Genomic DNA, 23,624 nt, shown 5'->3' with positions numbered 1-23,624 from the left:
TCAAAGAAACACAAAGCATGTCTTCAGTGCACTGCATAACTGAAAGTTAAGAGAACTGCATTTAGAAACTATTTTTTTTTCCTCTCTGAAAAGAATAGCATGAAAGTGTACTTGGCCATCTGTGTCTCAGGATGTTTTCCTTTTGTTGGGCATAGATGGTAAACTTCAAACATACTATCACTCCCATCTACCACATAAACCCTGTAAGCAATCTTATTTACAATTTCTAGCCATTGCTTTCCAGTGACCTCATTTCTCCCTTTGGTGTTGTCTTGGAAGTTCTGGCTAATATTAAAAGCACTGAAATAGACACATTCAGCACTCCCTTGTGGGTGTGGTAACATAGTTCTCAATAAAGCAATGACCCTTTAAACAAAATGAAAGCTGGCCACATTTTTGCCTTGTCCTTAGACAAGTAAAAAATAAGAACCCTTTCCTGTGCTCTCAAAACAATAAAACAAAACAGCTGAGCAAGAAATCTAATCAAGGTGAGCCTTGTGTGCATTCCACCTTGTGGTTTGCACACCACCTCTCCAGACTGCATATTCTCTGAGGCAGAGACCTTGTCTTCACAGCCCCAGTACAGGGGACTCACTCTGCCACTGGTACTCCATCAGTAACACCAAGGATTCTGTCCCCTGGTGTTAATGCATCACCAAAATACTGTAGTTATTTCAGGATCAGATTTCCAGTTGCCTGACACAGCAGCAGTCTTATCTTTTCCTAGAAAAATAAGGCTGATCTATGCAGTTTAATGGGTGGATTGTGTCACCATTGGCAGCTCACAGAGAAATGGTCCAATTTTCAGAGGTGTGGAATACTTACTTTGGGACTTCAGACACTTCTGATATACTTCTGATAACCCTCCCTCTGAGCCCATCTAATCTGCTGTGTCAGAAGGGATCTCAGTAGAATTTTCCCCAAGAGAAGCAGTTGTGGTATTTTTGGTTAAAAATTCTTCTTCCTCTACAATTCCATTTCCTTATATCATTCTGTATCATACACACTGTCACTCTCCACTCCAGAGCAGATTACACTCTGGCAGTGATAGAACACCATCCTATTTCAAAAACTCAATAATATATAAATTAAAAGCACCAAAATTAAAAAATACAATAAATTACATAAACTGCCCCTTTTTGAAATGGTGAAGAGAGCTATGAAGCCTTCTAGTAACTGAACTTGACTTTCAGGTGATGAAATTCAATTAATTAGTATTTCTCTAGAGAGGGGGAAAATCTCTGGGGACAATCTCTGCATACAAAATCAACATCCTGGTCATAAATGATATTTGTTCTTAAGTACAGGCAGCTTACTCACATCAGCAAGTGTTCTGGAGAAGGAGTACCCTCTAGCACAGGGCTGTCCTAACAGCAGGCACTGGTGCAACTCTGGATCACAGCCTGGTTTTGCCGAGAGCTCTGCATGCCCTACAAGAAATCAAACTTTTCACAGCTCCTTGGCTGCAGAAACAAACAGGGCCCAGGAGCAGCTGCAGCTTTCCAGGCTCAACAGCATGCCCAACCCTGAGTAGTGGGACTGAGTTTGGCTTTTGCAGCAGACCTGGAGGCCTTGATGTCACCTCTGGGACCACAGTAAAACTTAAGCAGGCAGCCCAGCACGGGCTGAGGCTGAGCCCTAGAAACGCAGACCTCTGAGCTGAGCGCTTGTCTCTGCAGTGTCTCTGAACTTCTCACTTGACCTCTGACTTCTGCCTAGCAGGTAAAAAGCTATGTTACAATTATTTTGGTGGGGGTAGAATAATTAACATAATAATGGATCATTTCTAAGTATTGGTATTAAGGCTCTTGCAGTGTGTAGGTAAAGGAACCTACACGTGTACTGAGCATTTTGCAAAGACAAAGACGTCGATACTGGAGTATTGTGTTCCCTGCAACAGCAAAGGCTGAAATTATTTTCTGCTGCCTACGAAGAAAAGAGTGTTTTGCAGAATTTCTCTCTCTCTCAAGTTCCTCAGGAGCATAGTACCACACAGCTTTGAAAATACAACAGGGTTTAACTCCTGGATCTAAATCATTATCACAACGCTCTTCAAAGGAACAGCATCCTGCTGGGCTTTATAGCTGATTGCAACTCTTCACCTCTCCCTGACCCATTTTAACAGTGTGTCCTTCTACCTCATTCATATGAAAGGCCTCAGAAGGAAACTGTGAATAAAGGCCACAGTGAAAGACCAGCCCATCTGTTTGTTTAGGAAGGACCCCCTTTGCTTTGTCTCAATTTCAGACCTTCCATGTAAATCGGCAACTACGCAGATTATTTCCCTGTGCACACTCCCCCTTCCTTTCTCCACCTCTCCAGCAGTATCTTATCCCTAGCCTTGTCTCTCCTTTCATGTGGCTGTGACTGGGCAGATGACTGGGCACAGGAAATAAATTCCATGTATTTGAAGTGCCTGCTGTATGAAGCCTACATGCATGCAGAATGAGGAAGGGATTATGGCACTTCCAAATGAACCAAGCCTGGATGATTCTGATCGATTCACTGACATGAATTCCATTTTCACATCTAAGGTTCCTCTTGCCTAGGGTGTTTTGGTTTTTATTTTTGCTTTAAATGCTGGTTGCCAGGCATTTACTATAAGATATGGTACAGAATAAATATGCCCTGGGAGGCAGTACAGCCTCAGCAGGCCTTTAGGAGATCTGCAGAGCCTGCAGATATCAGGCATGTCTCATGGGTGGAGTGATGACGTATTGCTCAAATAAACCTGAGATGAAGCAGATGCAGGGAGCAGTGAAGGGCCCTTCAGCCATCCTAACTGAAATAGAAATACAGATTTACTGTTTCTTCTGAAATCAACCAGGGACTTCATCATTGCCATTTACTGCCTTATTAACTCACTTTTATTACAGCACTTATGATATTTGGACATTCCACACCTGACAGAGAAATGCCTGCAATGAGCTAGTTATGTTCAGGTGTTGTCCTTTATTTGGGCTGACCTACAAAGAACTTTATGGGTCTGTTAGTTTCCCCTTGAGATCTATTGTATGTTGACTACCACAGAAAATCTTGATAAATAAAACAGTCTCTAGCTGTTTTATAATGATAAACCAGCCCCTTAACCAGTGTTTCTGCCTCTCTTCCTCTTCTCACACCTCTCAGGAGCCCTCCATCAGGAGTCCTCTGAACGCATCACCAAAAAGATCCCTTGTCCCCAGAGTCCCAGTCATAATGTACTGACTTTGCATGACCACACAGTCCTACTGCACTTCTGAAAACAAAGACAAACCCAAGGCAGCTCCACAGATTCTCCCTCCCTACCCCCAGCTGTTTTTCATGCCACAGCAGCACCTTCCTGTCCAGTTGGGAGCAGTCTGGAGGGCAGCTCTGCTGTGAGGACACAGGACTGGGCTGTCTGGTGTTAGTTATTCTGTGACAGGACTGCAGGCAGCACAGGGTTCTGTACACAGGTGGGTGCTGTTAGGAAGGCAAGGACAGCATCAATACTGCTCCAGTGACTACAGCTTCCCTTTTTCATTTGGTGCTAGGTGCATTACAGGGGAAAAAAATAAAAAGAAAGTGAAAGAAAGTGATGCAGGGAGGGGAAGGATCAAATGTGCTCAGATCTTTGTGAAGAACAAGACTGAAAATGTTCCCCAGTCAGTCTAGAGATGAGAAATAGCAGGCTGAGAGCAACCCACACCATGGGCCTGTTTAAACACACAACTTGACTAACCTAACTAAGTAGATTAACTAGTTAACCTTGTTAGTTAGGTTAGTCAAGTCATGTATGTTAAAACTAACCAAACCTAACTCCATCTGGACTTAGCAATGCCTTGGATTTAGAAGAGCAACACCTATATTTTGTTGAAAAAACAATTTGTGTTAAAAATATATCTACTAATTCTGGCCCAAAAGGCCAGATCCCCAAGCATGCCATGTTTGGAGAATGCAGTGAATGCACCTGGTCCTGCTGATTCCAGTGCTGGGTTCAGTCAGCTGTCCAGTGAGCCACACCCAGTACAGCAGCAGGGAGCAGTGTGGAAGGGAGATTTAAGAACACTGCTCTAAACAGACAACTGTCAGCCAGTATTTGGAGTTTAGCAGTCAGCAAGCAGAAAGCCTCCAAATAAGAGAATTAACTGCTGCTTAAGGACTTTGTGCTCTATGTACTAGCTGACAATCAAATTTGTGCTGAATCTGATGCAGCAAACTTTAATCCTGCTGTGTTATCAATACTGTGTATTTCCAGGTTTAAACACTCCCAGTAGATAAAATGCCCTTGAAAACTCACTGCCTCTTTAATTCCCAACACTTTATTTGAAAACATAATCCTAAATATCTCATTAACCAATGGCCACAACACCCTTCATCCACTCCAAGATCCTTTTCTATTCGGTATCTACCACATTATCACCATCCATTGAAGCAGGCCCAGAAGTGCTGTTAAGAGACTCTGTGCAATACTGCTGAAGTCAAATGACAAATCACCCTAAAACTACATATCCTGACATTCAAGGAGACAACTAAAGTAGAAATACTTCAGGAAAGGCAGTCTTCCAGAAGAGAAAAAAAGATGACAAGGTACAGTAAAGACATTGTCACATGCCCTCGCCTGATCACAAACTGAGACTGGTTATAAATGAATCCTCAGAGAGTAATTGAGTTTTATGGTTTTAAGCTCATGCAAATCTCAGGGTTCAGCCACACACTCAGCCCACCACCTTTTAATGTTATTGCACATCAGCTGAATCATGGTAACTCACTGTGCCTTCTGTTCCCAGTGCCTGAGAGCACACACAGCTGCACTGACCTAAACTGCAGCCATAGGTAACACCCTTCCCCTAGGCTGGAAAATCGAAGTTAAGGCCACACTGTGTCCCCTTCTGAATGGATGGGACTAATCTGTCTCATCCACATTCTTTAATTGTGGTTTAAAGGTTTAAATGTGTTTTGCAGTGCAGGAAGGAGGCCTAAAACCATGAGATACGCCATGAGATAAGTAGTGAAATTATTTCCTTCAGGTATGCTGAGATGTGGTGAAGGGATTATGTTGGCATGGCAGGGGGCATGATGGGCTGCTGATTGCTAGTTTATCAGGTGGGAGGACCCTTATCTCTGGAACTGGTGGAAGAGGGGGTGACACACTAACACATCAGGGTTCTGTTCTACCCTTGCACAAAACCCAGACTCTGCAAATCGCTCTTTGTAATTCTCCATATCCCTCACACATAAGGTGGCTACCTTCCCCCTCCTATTTATGATGGCAATAACAGGGTGTTTCAACTACAATGTCACCTCCATTTCTGCCAGGAGTATAAACGGGCATTTGAAATTCTCAGTGGCAGAGGATGAAAATATGACCCTACCTTGCAGACAGATCAACTCGCTCCTCTCTCCTTCCCAAGGCAGGGAGCCTCTTCCATCAGATTTTGCCTCTGACTGCATTGGAATATACCCAGGAACACTTGTACATAGTGCTATCCATTTATATTTTGCAGGTCTGGTGAATTTATCACCAGCAATATCACAACAATCTGTGACCTGCTGCTCCAAGAAACTGCATTATTTGTGTCTCAGTGACCAGACTTACATTGTGACCCATAGGATTTGTATATCTGCTTGCATTATTAAATGCAACCAGACTTACCAGAAATTAAGCGCAGCCACACCCAGCCCCTCTGATCTCTGAGGATCAGCTGGAAAGCAGGGGGATTAATTTTCTGCCAGATTTCTATACTTTTAACACAACAGCTAGAAAAGGATTCACAGGAGATGGATCCATTCAAACATCCAGTCACCTGCTTTGCAAGTTTTCTGAACATACCCTCTGAACTTATCTTTGCAACCCATGTCTGCTCCAGTGGCCAGCTTGGCTCAGAGCTCTGCAGTGCTCAAGAGAAGAAGAAATGGGAGTGTAATTCTGCAGTGTGAGCCACCAAGCTCCCAGTTATAACTGAGGCTCCCTGAGCAATCTCTTCAGTGATGAGTCAGAGAGGTGGCTCACATGCCAACACTTCCCCTTGCACACTCTGTCCCACTCAGATTTGCAGCTCTGGGAGCCTCATCTACAGCTCTTGCCTTGCAGACAGGCAGCAGCCTGGAATGATAATTGGGGATCATAACCTCAGCAAGCAGATCCCCATGGCTTTCGTCTCTGGCTGTTGTGCCTTCAGCATTATCAGGAGTCAGAGAAAATCAGATGTGATGGCATCAGCATTTAAGGCAGGAAAGGGCAGGAAACACAGAAGAGTTTTTAGGAATCTGGAATGAGAAGGTTGGTGTTTGGTATTTAGATAATGAAGTAACCAATTTCAAGATAAATTATCAGGGGTTGCCAAAGGCCTCTAATTAATTCCAACTCTCCTCCTTTTCTTATCAACCTATTTTCCCATCTGCTCCTTCACCCAAACACACTGCAGTCTCCATGGCTTAGGAACTCTGATGGGGAGGCTGAGGAGGGAGGTTGGTGCCCTTTTGCCACTCCTGCTGACAGGAACAGCATCCAAACTGAGCAGCACGGAGGACCTTGCTGTAAATAGGAGTTTGAAACAACCACTTCCAGCTTTGCATATAAATGAATTACATGTTACTGAGCAAAGGAATGCTCAGTCATGATCTTGGACTCAGAGCTAAAGAAGACTGACCACAGCCAACATCAGCAAGGAAGCAGAAAATTCACACCTGCTTATGACACGATCAGCAGGATGGCTGACATGGGATTTTCAGCTCTGCCTGCAGGAGCTCCCACCAGTCACACGGATAAATAGGATCTGATAGTCCAAACAGCATGTCTTTCCCTCCTCTGAATTGCTCATTTGTTAGTACTTGACAGTGAAAGGGTTAACTTGTAGAAAGTCCCTCGATACCTATGTGATGGATATATCAAGTGACCCCTCTGGTCAAATATGTTCACTCAGACCAGAGCCTGCCTCCTCATTAGCAACAATAAATTCAAAGCAGATGGAAAAACTGCTCTATTCTCTGATCCAGCTTTCAAAGCCCTTTGATTTCAGAATCCCTCAGCTGCTCTTTGACTTTCCTTGCCTGCCAAGTTCCCTGGCAAGATTGATAGGAGAAGGATATCAGTGCAAATTCTGGTTCTGGTCATCTCCCCTGTCAAATTTCCCACATCTGACCATGTTAATTGCTTCTCTCTCCTCCTTTGGTGTAAAGACTGTTTGATTTTTTCCCTATCCTTTCTCCATCAGCAGATTACTACAATGCTTTGAAAGGGTCAGTGGTTAACTCTTTACTATGGCTGCATTAATTCTCCCATACACTGCTGCCTGCATCTCACCAGGTCAGGCTGGGAACTGCCCAAGGCTAGGAAATGTTTCTTTATAGACCATGCTCTGTTTTCTTCCACACCACTGGCTGAAAGTCATGAAGTAAGTGGACAGCTGGAAAGGACAAGACAAGACAGCAACCTAAGCACTGATGTCTGGAGAAGACTCCACAGCAAGTGTAACACCAGGACAAGATCAATGACTAAGCAGTGGTCAGAGCCATACCACAGCTCACAAGAAGTCTGCCAGGCAGGTGCTGCAGAGCGATCAGAGTGATTTGGGCAGAAGGCACTTGCAGGACTCTGAGGACTCTCCCTCAGCTGGCACAAGACATTTGCTGCAGCCCAACCCATGCCTTGCTGCCTTTTTCACAAAGGAATATTTTCCAGACCCCAGCCTGGATGTGAATTTTCAGCCAACTGCTTCTCATCCCAGCCAGGTGGGATGAAGGGACCCTCTCTCTCCTTCCTGCAGCCACTGAAGTCTCCTCTCAACTCCTGAGGCTGACCCTTGAGAGGGTCCTGTGAAATGAGCAGGCACTGACACACTGAATTCCTCAAGGTCACCTCAGGGAGCAATCCTGACCTTGACACCTCACCATCCTTCTGGAGGCTCAGAGCCATGTATCGCCCCCTGCCCCTTGCCCAAGTCTCACTTCATTTAGCTGCTGCCATCCTATGCTGCCTCGTGCCTCACTAAAATCCCCTGAGCAATCATTACCCTAAGGAAGGAGCCATTTCCACAGGCAGAAACAATGGGGAGCCCCAGTGGTGGTGGGGTCTTCCCTCCTTCCCTCCCTGCCTTCAAAGCTCACTTGGCCAAGGCAACGCAGACAGATGAGGCCTGGCAGGCACCCCATGCACCACCCCAGTCCCACTGCACAGGGAGACCAGCTCTGCCAGGTAAACCAGCTGCTTTATTTTAATACACCACTGCTACCATTGAGAAGCAAACTCCTGTTTCCCCATGGATCTGTGATCCTGGCCACATGGGTTGTGGTCTCTATTCTCCACTCTCCTCCTGGGCACTGCAGACACTGCTCCTCACCTTCAATCCAGCTCAGAGAGCCATTTGTCATCAGAGGCTATGAAGAAACACTTCTGAAAACTGGGCAGGTCCCTGCCATTCTAGAGATATCCTGTCAGGCCCTGGCTCTTCAGGAAGACTACAGAAAAGTTTGTCTAAGCAAGGCAAACTGAAATGAGGTTAAAAAGCAGTGGCATTGAACAGAAACCTCTAGGAAAGTATAAGTAATAAATCCAACCTCAAATAACATTAGTCTGAGGTTTTGACCTTGGCTGCTGGCCCAAGAGTCTTCCAAAGTACAGCAAAATTCACTTTTCAACATCACTGAGATGACTCCCAACTCCTTGCAGAAAGATAGCAACGGACACACCTAGAACTAGTGAATGGCTGGTGGGATGTTTTGGCCATCAGGGCGTGTGGCAGGCAGTGAATACAGGAGGAAAACTGAGACCTTCCCTCTGCTAAAAGCAGCTCTCTAGGCACTGTCAGCAGGACTGAGCTTATGATGCCCACACCAGCAAAAAGCTGATTCTATGTAATGAAAAACAACCATGTGCTGATCAGGTTTTTGACTAGACACTCACTTGTGGCCAGTGTTTGATAATCCACCTTTTGTCCTCAAAACTATTGTGGGCAATGTATGTTTTTACACATCCTGTAGTAACACAGAGCTGTGCCAGTGGCATACTGAACATGCATGAAGTGCTACATTTTGAAATACATAATGCACTTCTAAACCCTTCAGATGCTTTCAAAGATCTCTCCATCATCATGCCTTTAAGCTGAAGCCAGTGCACAAAATTTAAGAGGTTGAAAGAGCAAGCCAGGGTCCAGGGGTTCCGTCCTGGCTCACACAGCCAGCCTTGTGCTCAGGCTGTTTCACCTCTCTCTGCTGATGAGGTACACCAAGCTAAAAGCAGGATCAGAATTTCCTGCTAGCTTAAAGCTGAAAAGCTTTAGTTTTCTGTAGGAGACTGTGTAATAGCCTACATAAGGATTTTGAGGCAGGACTGACTGAAGGATGTTTCTGTTCTCTCCAGAGACAGGAGTGGATGCATGCACACAGAACTGATGAGTGTCTGCATGAGAGGAATCTGCTCTTGCTTAAATTACCTATTTATTATTCACTAAATCTAGGAAAAGGCACAAAGTGACACTAAAGTTTGTCTCTGAGACTGAGCAGCTGCCATGATTGTTCTGGAGTAGCAGCAAGCCAGGCCAGCCGGGTACCTACAGCTCCTTCTTCTTTCTGCTGCCGGAGATATGATCACTACAACTTTAATAATCAGACAGAAGGAAGCTGGAAGGAACCAGAGAACTTGCCATACGGCAAGGGAAGGTGCAAGATAATGCTCAAAGACCGCAAAACTCTTATTTGATGAATATGGAGAGAATGAAGGTGGTTTTGCCTTTCTTCTCCTTTCAGGGTGCAACTGCAGGTACAGTAGAAACAAGGCAGTATTTTCACAGCAAACAAACAAACCACACACACACACACACACACACACAAAAACAACCCCAAAACCCCAAACCAGATGAAATGAAAAAAAAAAAAAAAAAACACCAAAAAACAAACAAACAAACAAACAAAACCACAAAAAAAACCAAACCAAACCCACCAACCCAGCCAAGCAAACAAAACTGATTTCTACTTCAGGAAGCTGGAAAACTTTTGGCTGTGTGTTAATGAGGCTGCTATTGAGACTTGGGTCAACAGAAGAGCACAATTAATTTTTACTGAAGTACTGGAACATCAGACACTGAAAAATCGAAGCTTTGGAGATGTGTTTGGCTTGGATATTAATTTACTTGTCACCTCCCTGTAGTCAGTGCAGATGAGGTAGAGATTATCCTGCAGTTAAGTGTACCACATTCCTTTTCTCCCAGCTTTGGTAGCTGGGCCCAAAAGAAGGTGTCACCTTCCTTCTTCCCATCCTAAGGGACTTCATCTTAGTTTGAATGAATCACTTCCAACTTCCTTAAGTGTTCAACACCTAGGTAACTTCTTCCAGGGCCATGGTAGGGGCAAACAAAGCAGACTACAATGAACTAGGACAGGGAAAACAGGTGTAAAGGGCAGACACCCCATTGCTTCAGCACCAGAAGCCTTTGGGAAGAGCAGAAATAAAATCAGTTTAGAGTTTTTTTCTTAGCCTGCAGTCTTGGGGGAGATTTCACTACCTATTTTTACTCTGAACTTGAAATAAGTAAATTATTTGGTTTTGTCATTCTCTCTCCTCACAGAAGCTTATAAAGCCTAAGTCATAGTGTTTGCAGAGCAGTCAGCAATTCCCAGAGAGAAAATACCAATGAAAGGCCAGCAAGCAACCTCAGCCAGCGCTATCATGAAGCACAAGGAGTGCAGACACAGGGCAGAGGGAGCAGAAAGACGAGAGTGATAAAGCAACCAGCCCAAGGGCCATCTTCCCCAGCCCCTTCCCCGACTGAGGGATGCTCAGCTTGCATGATACAGTTTAATATTCAGAAGGTCACAGTTTCAACTTTTGCCTCAGGCTTCCAGACTCCTTGGCACAGCATTTCAAATTGCATTAGTTTGGGAGAGAGGCAAACAAAAAAAAGTTAGTTTTCTCCCAGGCACTGCTTAAAATAGAAAGCAAACAAATGTCATTGCTGACATGCACAGCCCTGGAGACAGCAGTGAGATGCACAGACACAGACAGATGCCTGCAACTGGCCTCTGTGCTTGATCACGACTACAAGTCTTTAACTATCAGCCCAACATTTTCTGCATAGAAAATTTTTCATATCAGATTATGGAAGATAATTAAACAGCTTTCCATTCACAGGCTGGGCCATTTGGTGAACTATATGAATACCGTGGTGGTTTGCTCTCAGTTTTCCATTACTTTCTTTTCCACAGTCTCCTGTGTAATTTGTTCTGTCTGGCTGTTTCAAAGCACATCCTTATGATGTCCTTTTACTCTATTCAAATCACCATCTGTTTGTTTCATTAGCAGTCTCATTTGGGGGGTGGGGTGCATTGAGGAGGTCATTCAACATTGCAAAATTAAAAGCTTGGAACTAATATTCTTCAACTAGAAAATGATAAAGTGCTTCTCTTTGGCATTTTCCAGAAGCTTGTCTAAAAGCCACCTAGTGCCAATTTCTTGATACTTCTCCCTTTTCTTTTACCTTAACTGAGAATCACTGCTTTACTTGCAGACTAAAGATCAAATGCTTCACACAGTTCAAGGAGAGGTTGCTAAATAATCAGGCTAATACTCCACAGGTCCACTTACTTACCTGAGCAAAGCTCTCAGCAAAGGAATGTGATGTTACTGGACACAATCCCAGTCCCCCCAGCTCCTTCTACCCTGCTTTCAGTGGGGTCAAACCCAGCTAAGAGTGCTCTAGGCTGCAGTTCATGTTTGATTGACGAGAGGGCTGCCACACAGCTTATCTAGAAAAATGCACGACGCCGAAACATAAGCAGGCATAAAGCGGGAAGCGTTTTTCACCCACAGTGCCAGTGTCACATGAGAGACAAAGGATCATTTTTCATGTCTCTGCCAGGGAGTGCAAGCTTGTTGGGACATGATGGCAACTCATTGATCTTGGAAAAAAATCTGAGTAATTTCTTGCTGAACCAGAGGGGGTGCAACAAATCCAGCTTCATGCCCTCCTTGTTCTGTAGCACAGGATGAAAAACAAGCCCTGCCAGAGACGGAAAAGAGACTATTGCATTGCATTCGATTATATTGCCTTGTGTTTGATTTTTGGGTGATGCAGGTAGGCTGCAGGGGGAAATGGAAGAGCAGGCAGACTAGAAACATGAAGGGTCGCACAGAGATTTGTTTATTCACTGAGTCATTAACTCAGCAGTAACCATCCAAGATGTTCTATTGGTTTAGAAGCCGGTTTTGAAAGGTTCTTCCTTAAGCTGTGACTCCTAAACTCACCAGATTACAGCTGAAGCTATTGATTTCCTACTGGAAAAAAAGAGACACTTGAAAAACACAAACACATCATAACTAATGCACTGTTGACCTGTCTGAATGCAGAGTACTTCTTACAGAGAAGTAAGCTACCCTTTGCATGGGCTGCTGGATGAAAATATGGCTGCATTAGGATAAGTGGGGCTCAGACACCAGACACGTCTGGAGTTACCAAGCCATCACCACAGTGCTGCTAGGGAGAGGCTTTCCCATCCTACCACTTCAGAAGAGGGATGCTTAGTTGCTCCTTTCCACTGACTGCCTAAAGACAGTGAACAGAGACCCAAGCAGTAAGTCAAGCCACAACAGTGCAGCCAGACCTCCATGCTGGCAAGCTTTGGGACAATATTATCAGGAATAGTTTCAGCAACAGTGCGGCCAGCTGGACCAGGGCAGTGTTTGTCCCCCTGTGCTGGGCACTGGTGAGGCCACACCTTGAGCACTGTGTCCAGTTCTGGGCCCCTCACTGCAATAAGGACACTGAGGTGCTGGAGGGTGTCCAGAGAAGGGCAGTGGAGAAGGGTCTGGAGCACAAGTCCTGTGAGCAGCAGCTGAGAGAGCTGGGGGTGCCCAGCCTGGGGAAAAGGAGGGTCAAGGGAGACCTTATTGCTCTCTACAGCTGCCTGAAAGGAGGCTGTAGGCAGAGCTGGGGGTTGGCCTCGTCTCCCACTTGTTCAAGTGACATGGATGAGAGGAAATGGCCTCAAGTTGTGCTAAGAGAGGTTCAGATTGGATATTAGGCAAATGTTGGGCTGTGAAAATATCCCATAAAAGCTCAGAGGTTACTTTAATTCCTTGAACTACATTTCATGAGCAGGCCACCATAAAGCAGTCAAGTAAGCTGAAGAGAAAGTAAGGGCAGAAGGCAGCCTTCTGCCAGCACCAGAGCATCACCAAAAGGACATGTAATACCAAGCTGACAGAAGAGATCTAAACCTCAGGCACAAATAATATCCAGAATTCTTCAGGGCATCTTAATAAATTCTCAGACTGCACAGAGATAAGGATAGACAGATCCTCTGGCATTTTCCTAACAGTTGATAGTGGTGAGGGGAAGCCTTCCCATAGCCTCAGAGATCCTTCATAGATGACTGACAGTGTGAAGTCAGACACCAAAGAGTAGAGCACAAACCTGTTTCCAGATGACAGTTCAGGTTCTTACACCCTCTATCTCTTCATTTCCTTCCCTCTGCCTTCAGACCTGTCATAGTCCATTTGGCAAAAACAATCTGCGCTGCTTCTGTTTAAGGAAATACTTGGATCCCATAATGTGGTTTAAGGGCTTTCAGACAGACTAGCCCCGTGGCTGCCATAGAGGTTCAGCTATTGTCCTCAGTCACTGTAAGAGGACTGAAGTCCAAAGCCCTTGTATTGAGCATATCTAGCAATCCAAGATCTCTCCCCACATGGATCCTGGAACCATTGGCCATAGATGATTGCAGAATGCCAGATTAAATTGCATCCACTGAAATAAGTGCCTGTTTCTTCACAGGAATGTGAAACCCTCGGTGTGCCTGTGCAGGCATGTCCTGTGCACTAAGAGGTAATGAACAGCCCCTGGAGCTGCTGGTGCTACCAGCCCACCATGCAGTAGGATTAACCTCTGCTTACAATGGGGTTATAAGGCTCATTACCCAGCAGCTGAAGGGAGGCTCACCCTGACACAATGGTATTGCCTTCAGCCCTCAAACATGGCATATACACACACCCCCAAGGAAAAAAAAACAAGAGCAGGGGCTGCCCTGATGGGATCAGCAGGCAGCAATGCTATTAGCACTCCAACTCCTTGTCTGCCTTTTCATCCCCAGCCAGAGCCTCATCCTCTTAGGGTTTTGCATTTGGTCCTCTGTCTTGGTGTCATACCACGCCTTCCTCTCACAGCCCAGAGCAGCACAAGCCCAGCCCGCTGAGCGCAGCAAGTGTTTCCCTACACTGCACCTGGCCTGTGCTGGGAACAGCTCCTCTGCTTACTTCATCAGATTAACACAAAACATGCTATCAGCACATTGGCAGGCTCTTAATATCTTTGCTGGCAGGCTTTAATGGCCTCAGGTCTTCTAAGTCATTTCATTCATCTGGTGACTGTCAGGCTGCAAGAGCACCGGGGTGCTCTCCCCCCACATCCCCTTCCTCAAAGCAGAGATAAGAGAGCAGCTATTTTAAAAGCAGGAGGTGAGATGAAAGCATTCACTTTAGTTACGATGCTGCTGCCATTCCATAATTAACTTCACCTAAATTTTCAAGGGAAGAAAAAAAAGCCATCCAAAAAATCATTTTGAATCACTCTCTCGCCCACGTTAGCCATCTCATTCTTGATATCAAGAAAAGAAAGTGGGGACTTCTTTTATTTTTTTAATATTACCCTTCAAAGGACTATCTTCAGCTAATTTTTCAAATGCCAGCATGAAAGGCAGCCAGATCACACTCTCCTCTCTGTAGTTCCTTGTATATCTTTGGGCTACCTATAAACTCAGGGTCAAAATGACATTTCTCCATCCCACCTCCTCCCCCTCCTTTCCCCAGTTCCATAAAGCAGAAATGTTGGTGCCAGCCACCTGACAAAGTGGTCCTTCAGGGTCTGTAGTACCTCTGGCACTCCTCTCCACACACTGTAATTCCAGTGTGCATCCTTAAACCAGCATTATTTACAGCAACCCATTTTCAGCACACTCCACCAGCTCCCTTCTGGAGTCCACATATTTGTTAAGCTACAACGTGTCTTTGTGGAAACCTACAGAAATACCTACTCTAGGTAAAGACCCAGCCTGGAATCTTATTCTAGGACAAAATCCTCCTCCATGTGAAGAGCTATATAGACTACCTGTTTCAATGAGTCTTCAGAAATAACAGGGCTAACAAATAGCTAGAAGATAATAATAAGATAGGAGATAATAAGGAATAATAATAATAATAATAAATGGTTTTTTGATCACAAGAATTTTTTGCTGAAAGAGCTTAAAACAGTTACCTGCATGTCCAGACTTACCTCTTTTTTTTCCTCCTTATATCTGTGAAAAAACTTCTGTTAAATGGAATGGACTTAAAAGATTTCAAATACATAGATCAGACAACACTAGCCAGTGGTGAGGAAGCAGGATCTTGGAAGATGCAGGTTCTGTTATTCCTGAAACTCATTTTGATGTCTCTCCCTGTCTCAGGTGTCCCTACTTAAAAGAGCAGTGGAAATCTTCCTCCCATCCCTGCAATGGATAAAAAGGGAGAGAGAGTGGTTAGTTGCTTGAGAAACATGACATAAACAAAGCAGCCAAACAATTTCCATGTAGCTTCCTGAAGGAAGCTGACAACTGGTCTTGAATGATTTTCACACATTTCAGGTATCAGATACTAGACAGACTAACTCATGCTACCAAACCTGAAACGACCATTGGTTTTTCCTGTGAGTGCTGAACTTGCAGCTCCACTCAGGGTTACAGCGCAGGAATTTCTTAGACTGGTCCTGCTGATGAAGATCTGCTGCAACTCTCAGATTCACAGGTTTGCTGCCTTTTTTTATTTTTTCCCTGTAGAAGCTCAGGTGTGATTTTATTTTATGTAATTCATGTCTTAACCAGCGTATCTAACATGACACCTTGCAAGTGGATCCGTAAGCCAGTTCCTTTATTTCTGAAGCAAAGCACTCTCCGAATCCACTTTGGGTAATTCATTGGTTCTGCTAACTCCTCTGCTCCGCACAGATTGCCAAGGGAGAACAATAAATACAGCAACAGATGCATGGAGAATTTTTGCTCCTGACTATGCATCATATTTAAGTAAACAGAAATTAGCAAAAGAGCAGCCAAGTATCAGCCGTACTTCCTTCCTTCCATCTGCAAATTCACTTATTGTGCAGCACTTAAATATTTCTTATTCAGGTAGAAGAGCTGGAACACATAAGAAATCTCCAAAGCAGCTATATATACACATATACATTAAACAGCCAACCTTACGGCCTTTCCCCTTCCCCACACCTCTGTGAGATAGTCCTGCTTTGGATGCAGCATTGGGCAAGGAGTGTTTTGGAGCGTTTTCTGAAATAACTGCCATGAACAAATGAGAAGAAAAATCCACTCTGTCAAATACAACATTGTACTTCTTCATCACTGTGCCACAACAGGACTTGCATCTGTCAAGGAAATAGCAGGTGTTCCAAATAAATCTAAGAGACTCAGATTCATTCAGTCAAACTGATGCTGCCAGGGCACTCCTGGAGAAGTGAGAGGTTTGGGTGAGGCCGAGCTGTCAGTCCTGTTGCTCCTACACAAGGTGAAGGTTATTGTACTTTTGTGCTGAAAAATGACAGTGGTTTAAATTTGAAGGATTTACAGGCTGTGTTATCAAATAATGAGAGTTGAAAGGTTTTATCTCAGGGTAGCTTACAGGAATCAACCTTGTAAGAAGAGACTAGAGAAAAAAAGGCCACCTGTACAGTGGCCGTAGGGAAGCATACAGGAAGTGATGGTCCCAGATCAGTTCTCAGTGAATGCGTGTCTCCTGCACAGTACCCAGCATCAAAGCAACTGCACATACTGAAACACTTTGTCCCCATGCCCATAGAAATGCTAAGGGTCAGATCAGCCCCAAAACTGCTCTACCTCTTCTTCTCCAGTGGTCCCTGCAATAAAGCTGTAAGGAATCCTACTGGGATTCTGAGGAACAGAGAATCATGTTTCAATTTATCTATTCACAGTATGTTTGGCAGATAAACAGAAAAGTTAATTCCCTAGAGAGATCTATCCAGTACTTTTCCAAAGTGCTTTACACACTATGCATACCCTCAACTTTGCTTTGAAAAACAAAGAAGAGCTGTGAATTTCCACATGAAAATGTCTTTGCTTCAATTAATAACATCACATCATTTTGGACAGCTCCCCGAACAGTGAAAAGCTGCTTAGTTGCCTCTCCAACAGATAACTGAGGCTGACTAACAGACTGGCTTGCAAACCAGCAAGAGAACATGCTGCACTCAGAAATCACAGCTGCCTATTTAATTTTTAAGGTGCAAAAATTAGGATCTTTAAACAAATCAAAGCAGAGAGAATAAAAAAGATTAATTAGAGAGCTTAGCTGGAGAGTATGGTATTTATTATCAACATTTCTCAAGCACAGCTCTTGCTGGGATGTGACTGAATGAGCCAGCCCTGAGACCCCAGTATTCCCTCCCCTGCAGAGAGCCCATTGTGGCAGCCTCAACAGCTCCATCTCCCTTGTGCCACTGGTGTGAATTCTGGATCCACAGCTATTTTGGGGCAGTTTGCCAGCACCAAACAAAGATTTCCATCTGAGAATCTGAGTCAGGGCATGTGATTTAATTAATGAGGAAAACAATAAAGCTGGTGTGCTTTTGTGAAAGCAGCAAGTGGAGACGAATGATGGAAGTGGAATATGTCAACTCCTGTATACTTACAGAGATTCAGCTACTTCGACATAACGTTTGATTTAGTTCTCCTTAGTCTAGGAAAATAACTTTATAACATTGGGATACTTCTTACAGCACTCCTTTGAGTGACAGGACTTGGGCAAGCAGTGGCTCTGGAGGGTTCCCCTGATCGTGGTGGTGCCTGCATGAGGCATCTGTTGGGGGTAGAGTCCTGACTCGGGACCACAGCCAGACACACTGCCCCCATGGAGCATCTGCACTTGGATCCAGCTCACGCCTCCGGCACGTGGATCGCAGACCTGGAGGTACACAGGCACACTGTGCTGGGAACGTGAGTGCTGGGGAAGGGGCAGAGGCTAATGCTGACTGACCTTTAGCTCTGTTGTTAAATCCATATACAGCATATAAATCCATATACAGCAGCCAGCACACAGCACCAACCTCTGCTGCAGCCTCTACAGCTTTGCAACAAAGCAGAAAACCAAACTGGTTCAGACACCTCATCTTTGATACCACAACCAGGCCAGCAAAATGAGAAATTATGGTATTAAGCAATTTTCATTTCAATAAATATGGAAACATATGGATCAGGAGATTTTTATACACACAGGTACATGTGAGTTTCCAATATCACTTTGTTTAAAAAATATATTTAAAACCCACAAAGAGTTAACGTGGAGTGCAAAAGAAGTCGCAAGAAGCCTCATGTAGGAGGCTATAAAACTAAAACAACTAAGACTTTTGAGACAGGGGACATGCTCACTTGTGAACAGTATTAAAACACCAATTTTATTCAGGAATACAGAATACATTTTTTAAGATTTCCAGTTTACAAAAGTTTAAGACAAGGTTGGCTTTCAACATACAACCCCCCTTAAAGCATTGAAGTAAGTTCTCCATTTCAAGTTGACAAAACCCCTCAAATCAGGGAAAAAAAAAATCAACAACAAAAAAAACCAAAACAAATGAAGGCCACAGTCCTGTACTGGGATACATTCAGGCAGAATCCAGCACAGTATTGAAATTCTTCCTGCAGTCTACATTTTAGTCCATGGGTGCAATATAACCTTGTGTCAATAAAAAAATATTGCAGATCTAGTAAGAACTGCATGAAAAGCCCTTGTCTTACCATTTTAGTTCCAGGCATTACAGGCAAAGTAGGTTCCAATAAGCAACAGTTAAAAACAGTACTTGTCATTTGATCACCACATCAAAAATACAGCGTTAATTTCTTTTTCATTTATACAATTTGAAATATTCATTAAAAACCAGATTCAGTGTCCCTCCATCCTTTTCATCATTAATAGTTTTCCTTATCTACTAAAACCATTTGTCTTTGCTAAGACGTCTAATAGTAAAGAGCACCAGATTAATAAGCTGCAGCATTAATTAAAGTGAGAGTCACCTCTTCCCTCCACTCAGTTTCTAAATCTATCACAAGGGCCCTATTAACTGTATCAAAGTGAAGTGGTGTAAATAAAACTGATTTGGCTTAAAAGCAGAGGAAGAAGGAATAGAGTTATTTAAAATTTGCAATGCAGTCAGTGTTTTTGTATATGTCACTGCCGACAAGAGCCAAGAAAATTATTCACAGGCTTTCTTTTAAAAGCATTACTGACAGTTTTCCATTTCCAGTACCAGAGAGGTAAATGGTAATTTGCCTCACAAGGAACTTCAGATTACTATCAAGCAGAATCACTAATGGCTTCCTTTTAAATACACAGCACTCTGATTTCAGCAGAGGTTACAGACACTTGAAGCTCCTGAATTTTATTTATTTGTTTATTTTTAAATTACTTTCTTTCCAACATGCCTTCGTTTACCTTAAGTAGTCATTTCTTCAAACTCTTTTGTTTAAATATATTAATAGCTGTACTGAGAACTACTCAACACAGCGGTCACCACTCAGTACATATGTGGAAATGGAATTTGGCTCTTGAAGAAAAATTTAATTGATTTTACTTTTGTAGGAATGAGTCTTTGAAATAGCATGCATTTGTTTTATTATTAAGTAGAAAGGAAAGCTCTTGGATGACTAACATCAAACTAAAAGGTTAAGAAAAATTGCAAACAATAGGATGATCAATCCCAATTTTACCTGCTACCGAGAAGAAACCCTATCACATGGTATTGGATGAACATTTAACTTCAGCCTTACAAGCAGCAGGATTTTCAATGAAATATTTAATTCCATCAGCACGTTTCCCAAAGATTCCACTGAATAATGCAGTGTAATGCTGTATCAACACACTAGAAGTGACACATCATAAACAATTTCTGTGTGATACTACGGCAATTTCCAAAGAAACCAGCCTAGCAAACCTGTTCTGCAAAGCAGAAAACTGGGGTAAGTCGAGCCAGCCCAAATTTTAGCGCACCTTTTTGGAACAAGATACTGAACTGCTGTAGTCCTCAAAATTCAGTGGTCCCCATAAGTAACAGTGAAAAGGAAGACAAGACTTGTTGCTCTTTTTCTAGACAATGATATGTAACAACACCCAGAAATGCAGGTAACAGATTTTCCAATCAACATTCAAACAGAAAGGCACCATCTCTTTTAAGTTGTGTTCTCAAAAATTAGAAGATTCCTATACAAAGATAAATAGATCCTTAGCTGGAAGGGAAAAACACCACACCATTAAGAAGGTTTTTTCCTTTTTTTTTTCTGGAAAGTCCAAGTGGATCATCTTAATGCAAAAGTTACGTGAATATATACATCCTGAAAGAATATCTTTTTTTAATATATATATATATATATATGTACATATATGACAGTGACTGACACAGAAGACAGAAAAACAGGCTATATTCAATCTTTTCCTACTTCTTAGCAATGCAAAGTAATGTTTTTCAGATGCCATAGGCACACAGTATTTGGGCTGCACACCCTTTGGTGTCTTAGAATACACACGGTGAAATGCAATCCCCTGTGGAAGGTTTGTTTGAGGGATGCTGGACACAAAGATAATTTCACTAATACAACCTTAGGCAACTTTAAAATCAGAAAGATACCTAATTACAATGAAACTACTGCAAACTCTTCAATGCTTTCAAGACCAATATAAAGTTTCTAAAACTCCAACAGAAAACCATTAAAGTTAATTCTGATACAGTATAACATAGCTCTCTTACAGAAGCCATGCAGAACCTTAATGAAAAGCAAGAGGGACAGCAGGGTCCAGTGGTCACAGGAGATGTCCCTGCAACCACCTGTACTATTAACTCATTCACATACCTGAGTCTGATTTACCAATAAAATAAAGAATAGCTGTCTGCTCTGTGCAATGACAACAGTCTGCCTATTACTTTGGTCAACCAGTAATAAAGCTAAATCCTGCTTTGTGCAGGACAGCATAATTACATTGCTTCAGTTCTCAGCAAGGATGAAATCTGACCCGCTCTTGTACATTACTTTGCGAGGACCTAGGAGCATCTTCCCCAATGTACTTCACCACAGGCTGCCTAAGCCTGTAATGAAAGCTGCCCTTAATCTGCTTCCAAAGTCAGCCCAGTCCATCCACATTAGAATTCTCCAGGACTCCCCACCACGTCCTCAGTCCTGGAATGACCTGTGCTTGTAAATCGATCTGGTCCCTGACTCTTGCATACCATGGCAATAGACTCCAGAGCTGAAAATGGAAAAAAAAAAAAAAAAACCCAACCCAAAACCCAACACCCTAACCTCCTCCCTAAAAATTCAGGTGTATTTATGAGAACTGAGACTGAACTTCAATTGTTCCCTTACCTACACTCCAAGTTCTTGGGTTCTGAGCATGTAACCTTTGGGCAAAGATGGGGAAGAAGAAAGCAGAAGGTGTGGACAGTCAGCTTCCTTCACTTCCTTTAAACAGCAAAGTCTGTTTAATGACACCATTCTTTTACATAGAAAAAGTAGGAAATGTGGGATAGACAAATATAAAAAATTTTTCAAGTCAAATTTCCCCCCAGACAAGAGGAAGACACTGCACTGTTTTCTGTATATTGAGCACAAGCATGTGCTTGTGGTATTTAAATTCACAGCTTCTTCCCTCTTGCTACTCCAAATACCTTTACCTCAGAGGTGCTTTCACATGGTGATTCAACAAAGTGCACTGAAACACATTTGACAGGAGACCATAACAAGACTTAGGATAGAACAGACATAAATAATCCTGGTTTTCTGCAGAGACCAAAATGAACCAAATGAATGTGAATAATGCAAACTCCGTGAAAATCAGTGAGTTTATGAAAAACAAAACTTGGACAGTTTAGAGTTCTTGTGGTGTAGCAGAACTAAGCCCAAGTGATCCACTGTGTACATACCTACACACAGCACTACACATGTATCCATGCCTGTACACATACACACTGCAGACGGGATGTCAAGCCCAACACCTTTCACTGCGTGACCTGCTTCCAGGTATTTTACAAATATAACAAACTACTCATTGACATCAAAGCTTTCTGTGCTGGGTGCTTGCCTCACACCAGTTTTAGTGTTGAAGATTTTGCTGGAAAAAATTTGGCGTTTGTTTTGTTGTTTAGTTGTGGGGTTTTTGAAGAGGGGAACACATGGAGTACTGTTATGCCACACAGGAAAAGAAGTCTTACTCTGGTGTTTTAAGAAGCTTCAGTGCCTCTGTACTCAGCCTTGATATTTGACAGATAAGCCAACCTTTGTGGTGTTGCTGAGACAACCCAGGCAAATTTGGCCTAGATACTGGCATCTGGCAAAAAACCCCCAATAACCTTGCAGTTACAATTGTTGCATCTTCGCAAACTTAAACTTCCTTCACAGACCACGCAGAGACAGGTCAAGTAGGAGATTTTCTGCAATTTGGGCACTGCCGGGTGGCTGGCATTGGGTAGCAGCCCTCCAAGCAGAATGACTGCCTCTCATGTGCTTCAGTGACCACCAGTTGGCACCAGACAGTAAGAAGAAACAGCTCCCACGTCGACAGCCTGGAAGGCAGTATGAAAACAAGAGTCCTTCTGGCAGAGTTCTTGAGTACAACTTCTGTAAATATTATACACACATATATATACATTCATATACAGTAAGCAGTCCAATAAATACATCATATCAGCTCTTTTGACAAAACACTGATGCTTCTTTTACTTGTCTGAACCAGAACTTGCTCACAAAAATACTGTGGAGAGCTTATGTGTTTAGCTCTCCTTGCTCTGCCTTTGATGAGCCCAAAATGCTGAATTCAAATATGAACTCAGTGTGAATTCAAAGCAAGTCATCATTCAGGCACATGTCACCTGAAACCTATTAGCCACAGCAGATAAACCCACACAAACATGGTAAATACCTCCTGGCCATCCCACCTACTGCAGCAGTTACACTTCTCTTTCAGCAGTGTGGCTGACCAGAGGATCACTCTGATCTGCTGTCCTCTCCAGAAGAGTTCTGTGCCCATCCATGCTGCCATGGGTGTCTCTCATCCAGCTGTTGGATGTGCCCACAGGACTCTCTGCCATGGGGGTGTCTGTGCTGGCCAAGCTCCCTGACCGAGAGCGGTAAGGAGGAAGGTCTGGCTGATTAGGGGATTCAGACTCAGAACAATAAGGTGGTGGAGGAAGGTCAAACCAAGGTGGTCTGCTGTAAGACACACAACAGAGCAAGAAGTTACTGAAAACAGTGGGACAGAAGATAGTAAATAGTATTCCAATGATGAAAAAAAATCAAACAGTATTTCTTAGCTTTTCAATTATGACACATATCAAGAGGTCTCAGACCTGCTCACATCATTCAGGTAATTTCAAAATATCACACCACCACTGGGAAGCAAGGTTTCTGGCCAAGGTGCCAGAATAGTAATTACAACCTGTTTAACAATTCACATGCTGAGTTAGAAGGCTATGGGCTTCCAACAAAGCTAGTTCAAAGATAGCTGTGCAAGAGGTAAAAAACTATTCTGTTTAACGTTTAAACCAGAGAACCCACTAAAAGAAGTAACATTTTAAGTGGTGGATTTACACCTATAGATGATGACGTGAACAGAAGAAAGCTCCAAGGAAAAA

General features: G+C 43.3%; 1 protein-coding gene across 1 annotated transcript in view; it reads right to left on the bottom strand.

The window, feature by feature from the left end:
• Positions 1–21,408: 21,408 nt before the first annotated feature.
• Positions 21,409–23,624, bottom strand: part of LDLRAD3 (low density lipoprotein receptor class A domain containing 3) — a 67,157-nt gene continuing 64,941 nt past the window's right edge. Inside the window, exon 5 of the mRNA XM_066321039.1 lies at positions 21,409–23,202. Coding sequence (XP_066177136.1) covers positions 22,941–23,202 — 262 coding nt within the window. The 3' untranslated portion in view covers positions 21,409–22,940. The remainder of the gene's footprint in view (positions 23,203–23,624) is intronic.

Source organism: Sylvia atricapilla, chromosome 6 (genome assembly GCF_009819655.1).
Source record: "Sylvia atricapilla isolate bSylAtr1 chromosome 6, bSylAtr1.pri, whole genome shotgun sequence".
NCBI lineage: Eukaryota > Metazoa > Chordata > Aves > Passeriformes > Sylviidae > Sylvia > Sylvia atricapilla.
The sequence above is the reverse complement of the archived record's forward strand: the minus strand, read 5'-3'. Positions and strand labels throughout refer to the sequence as shown.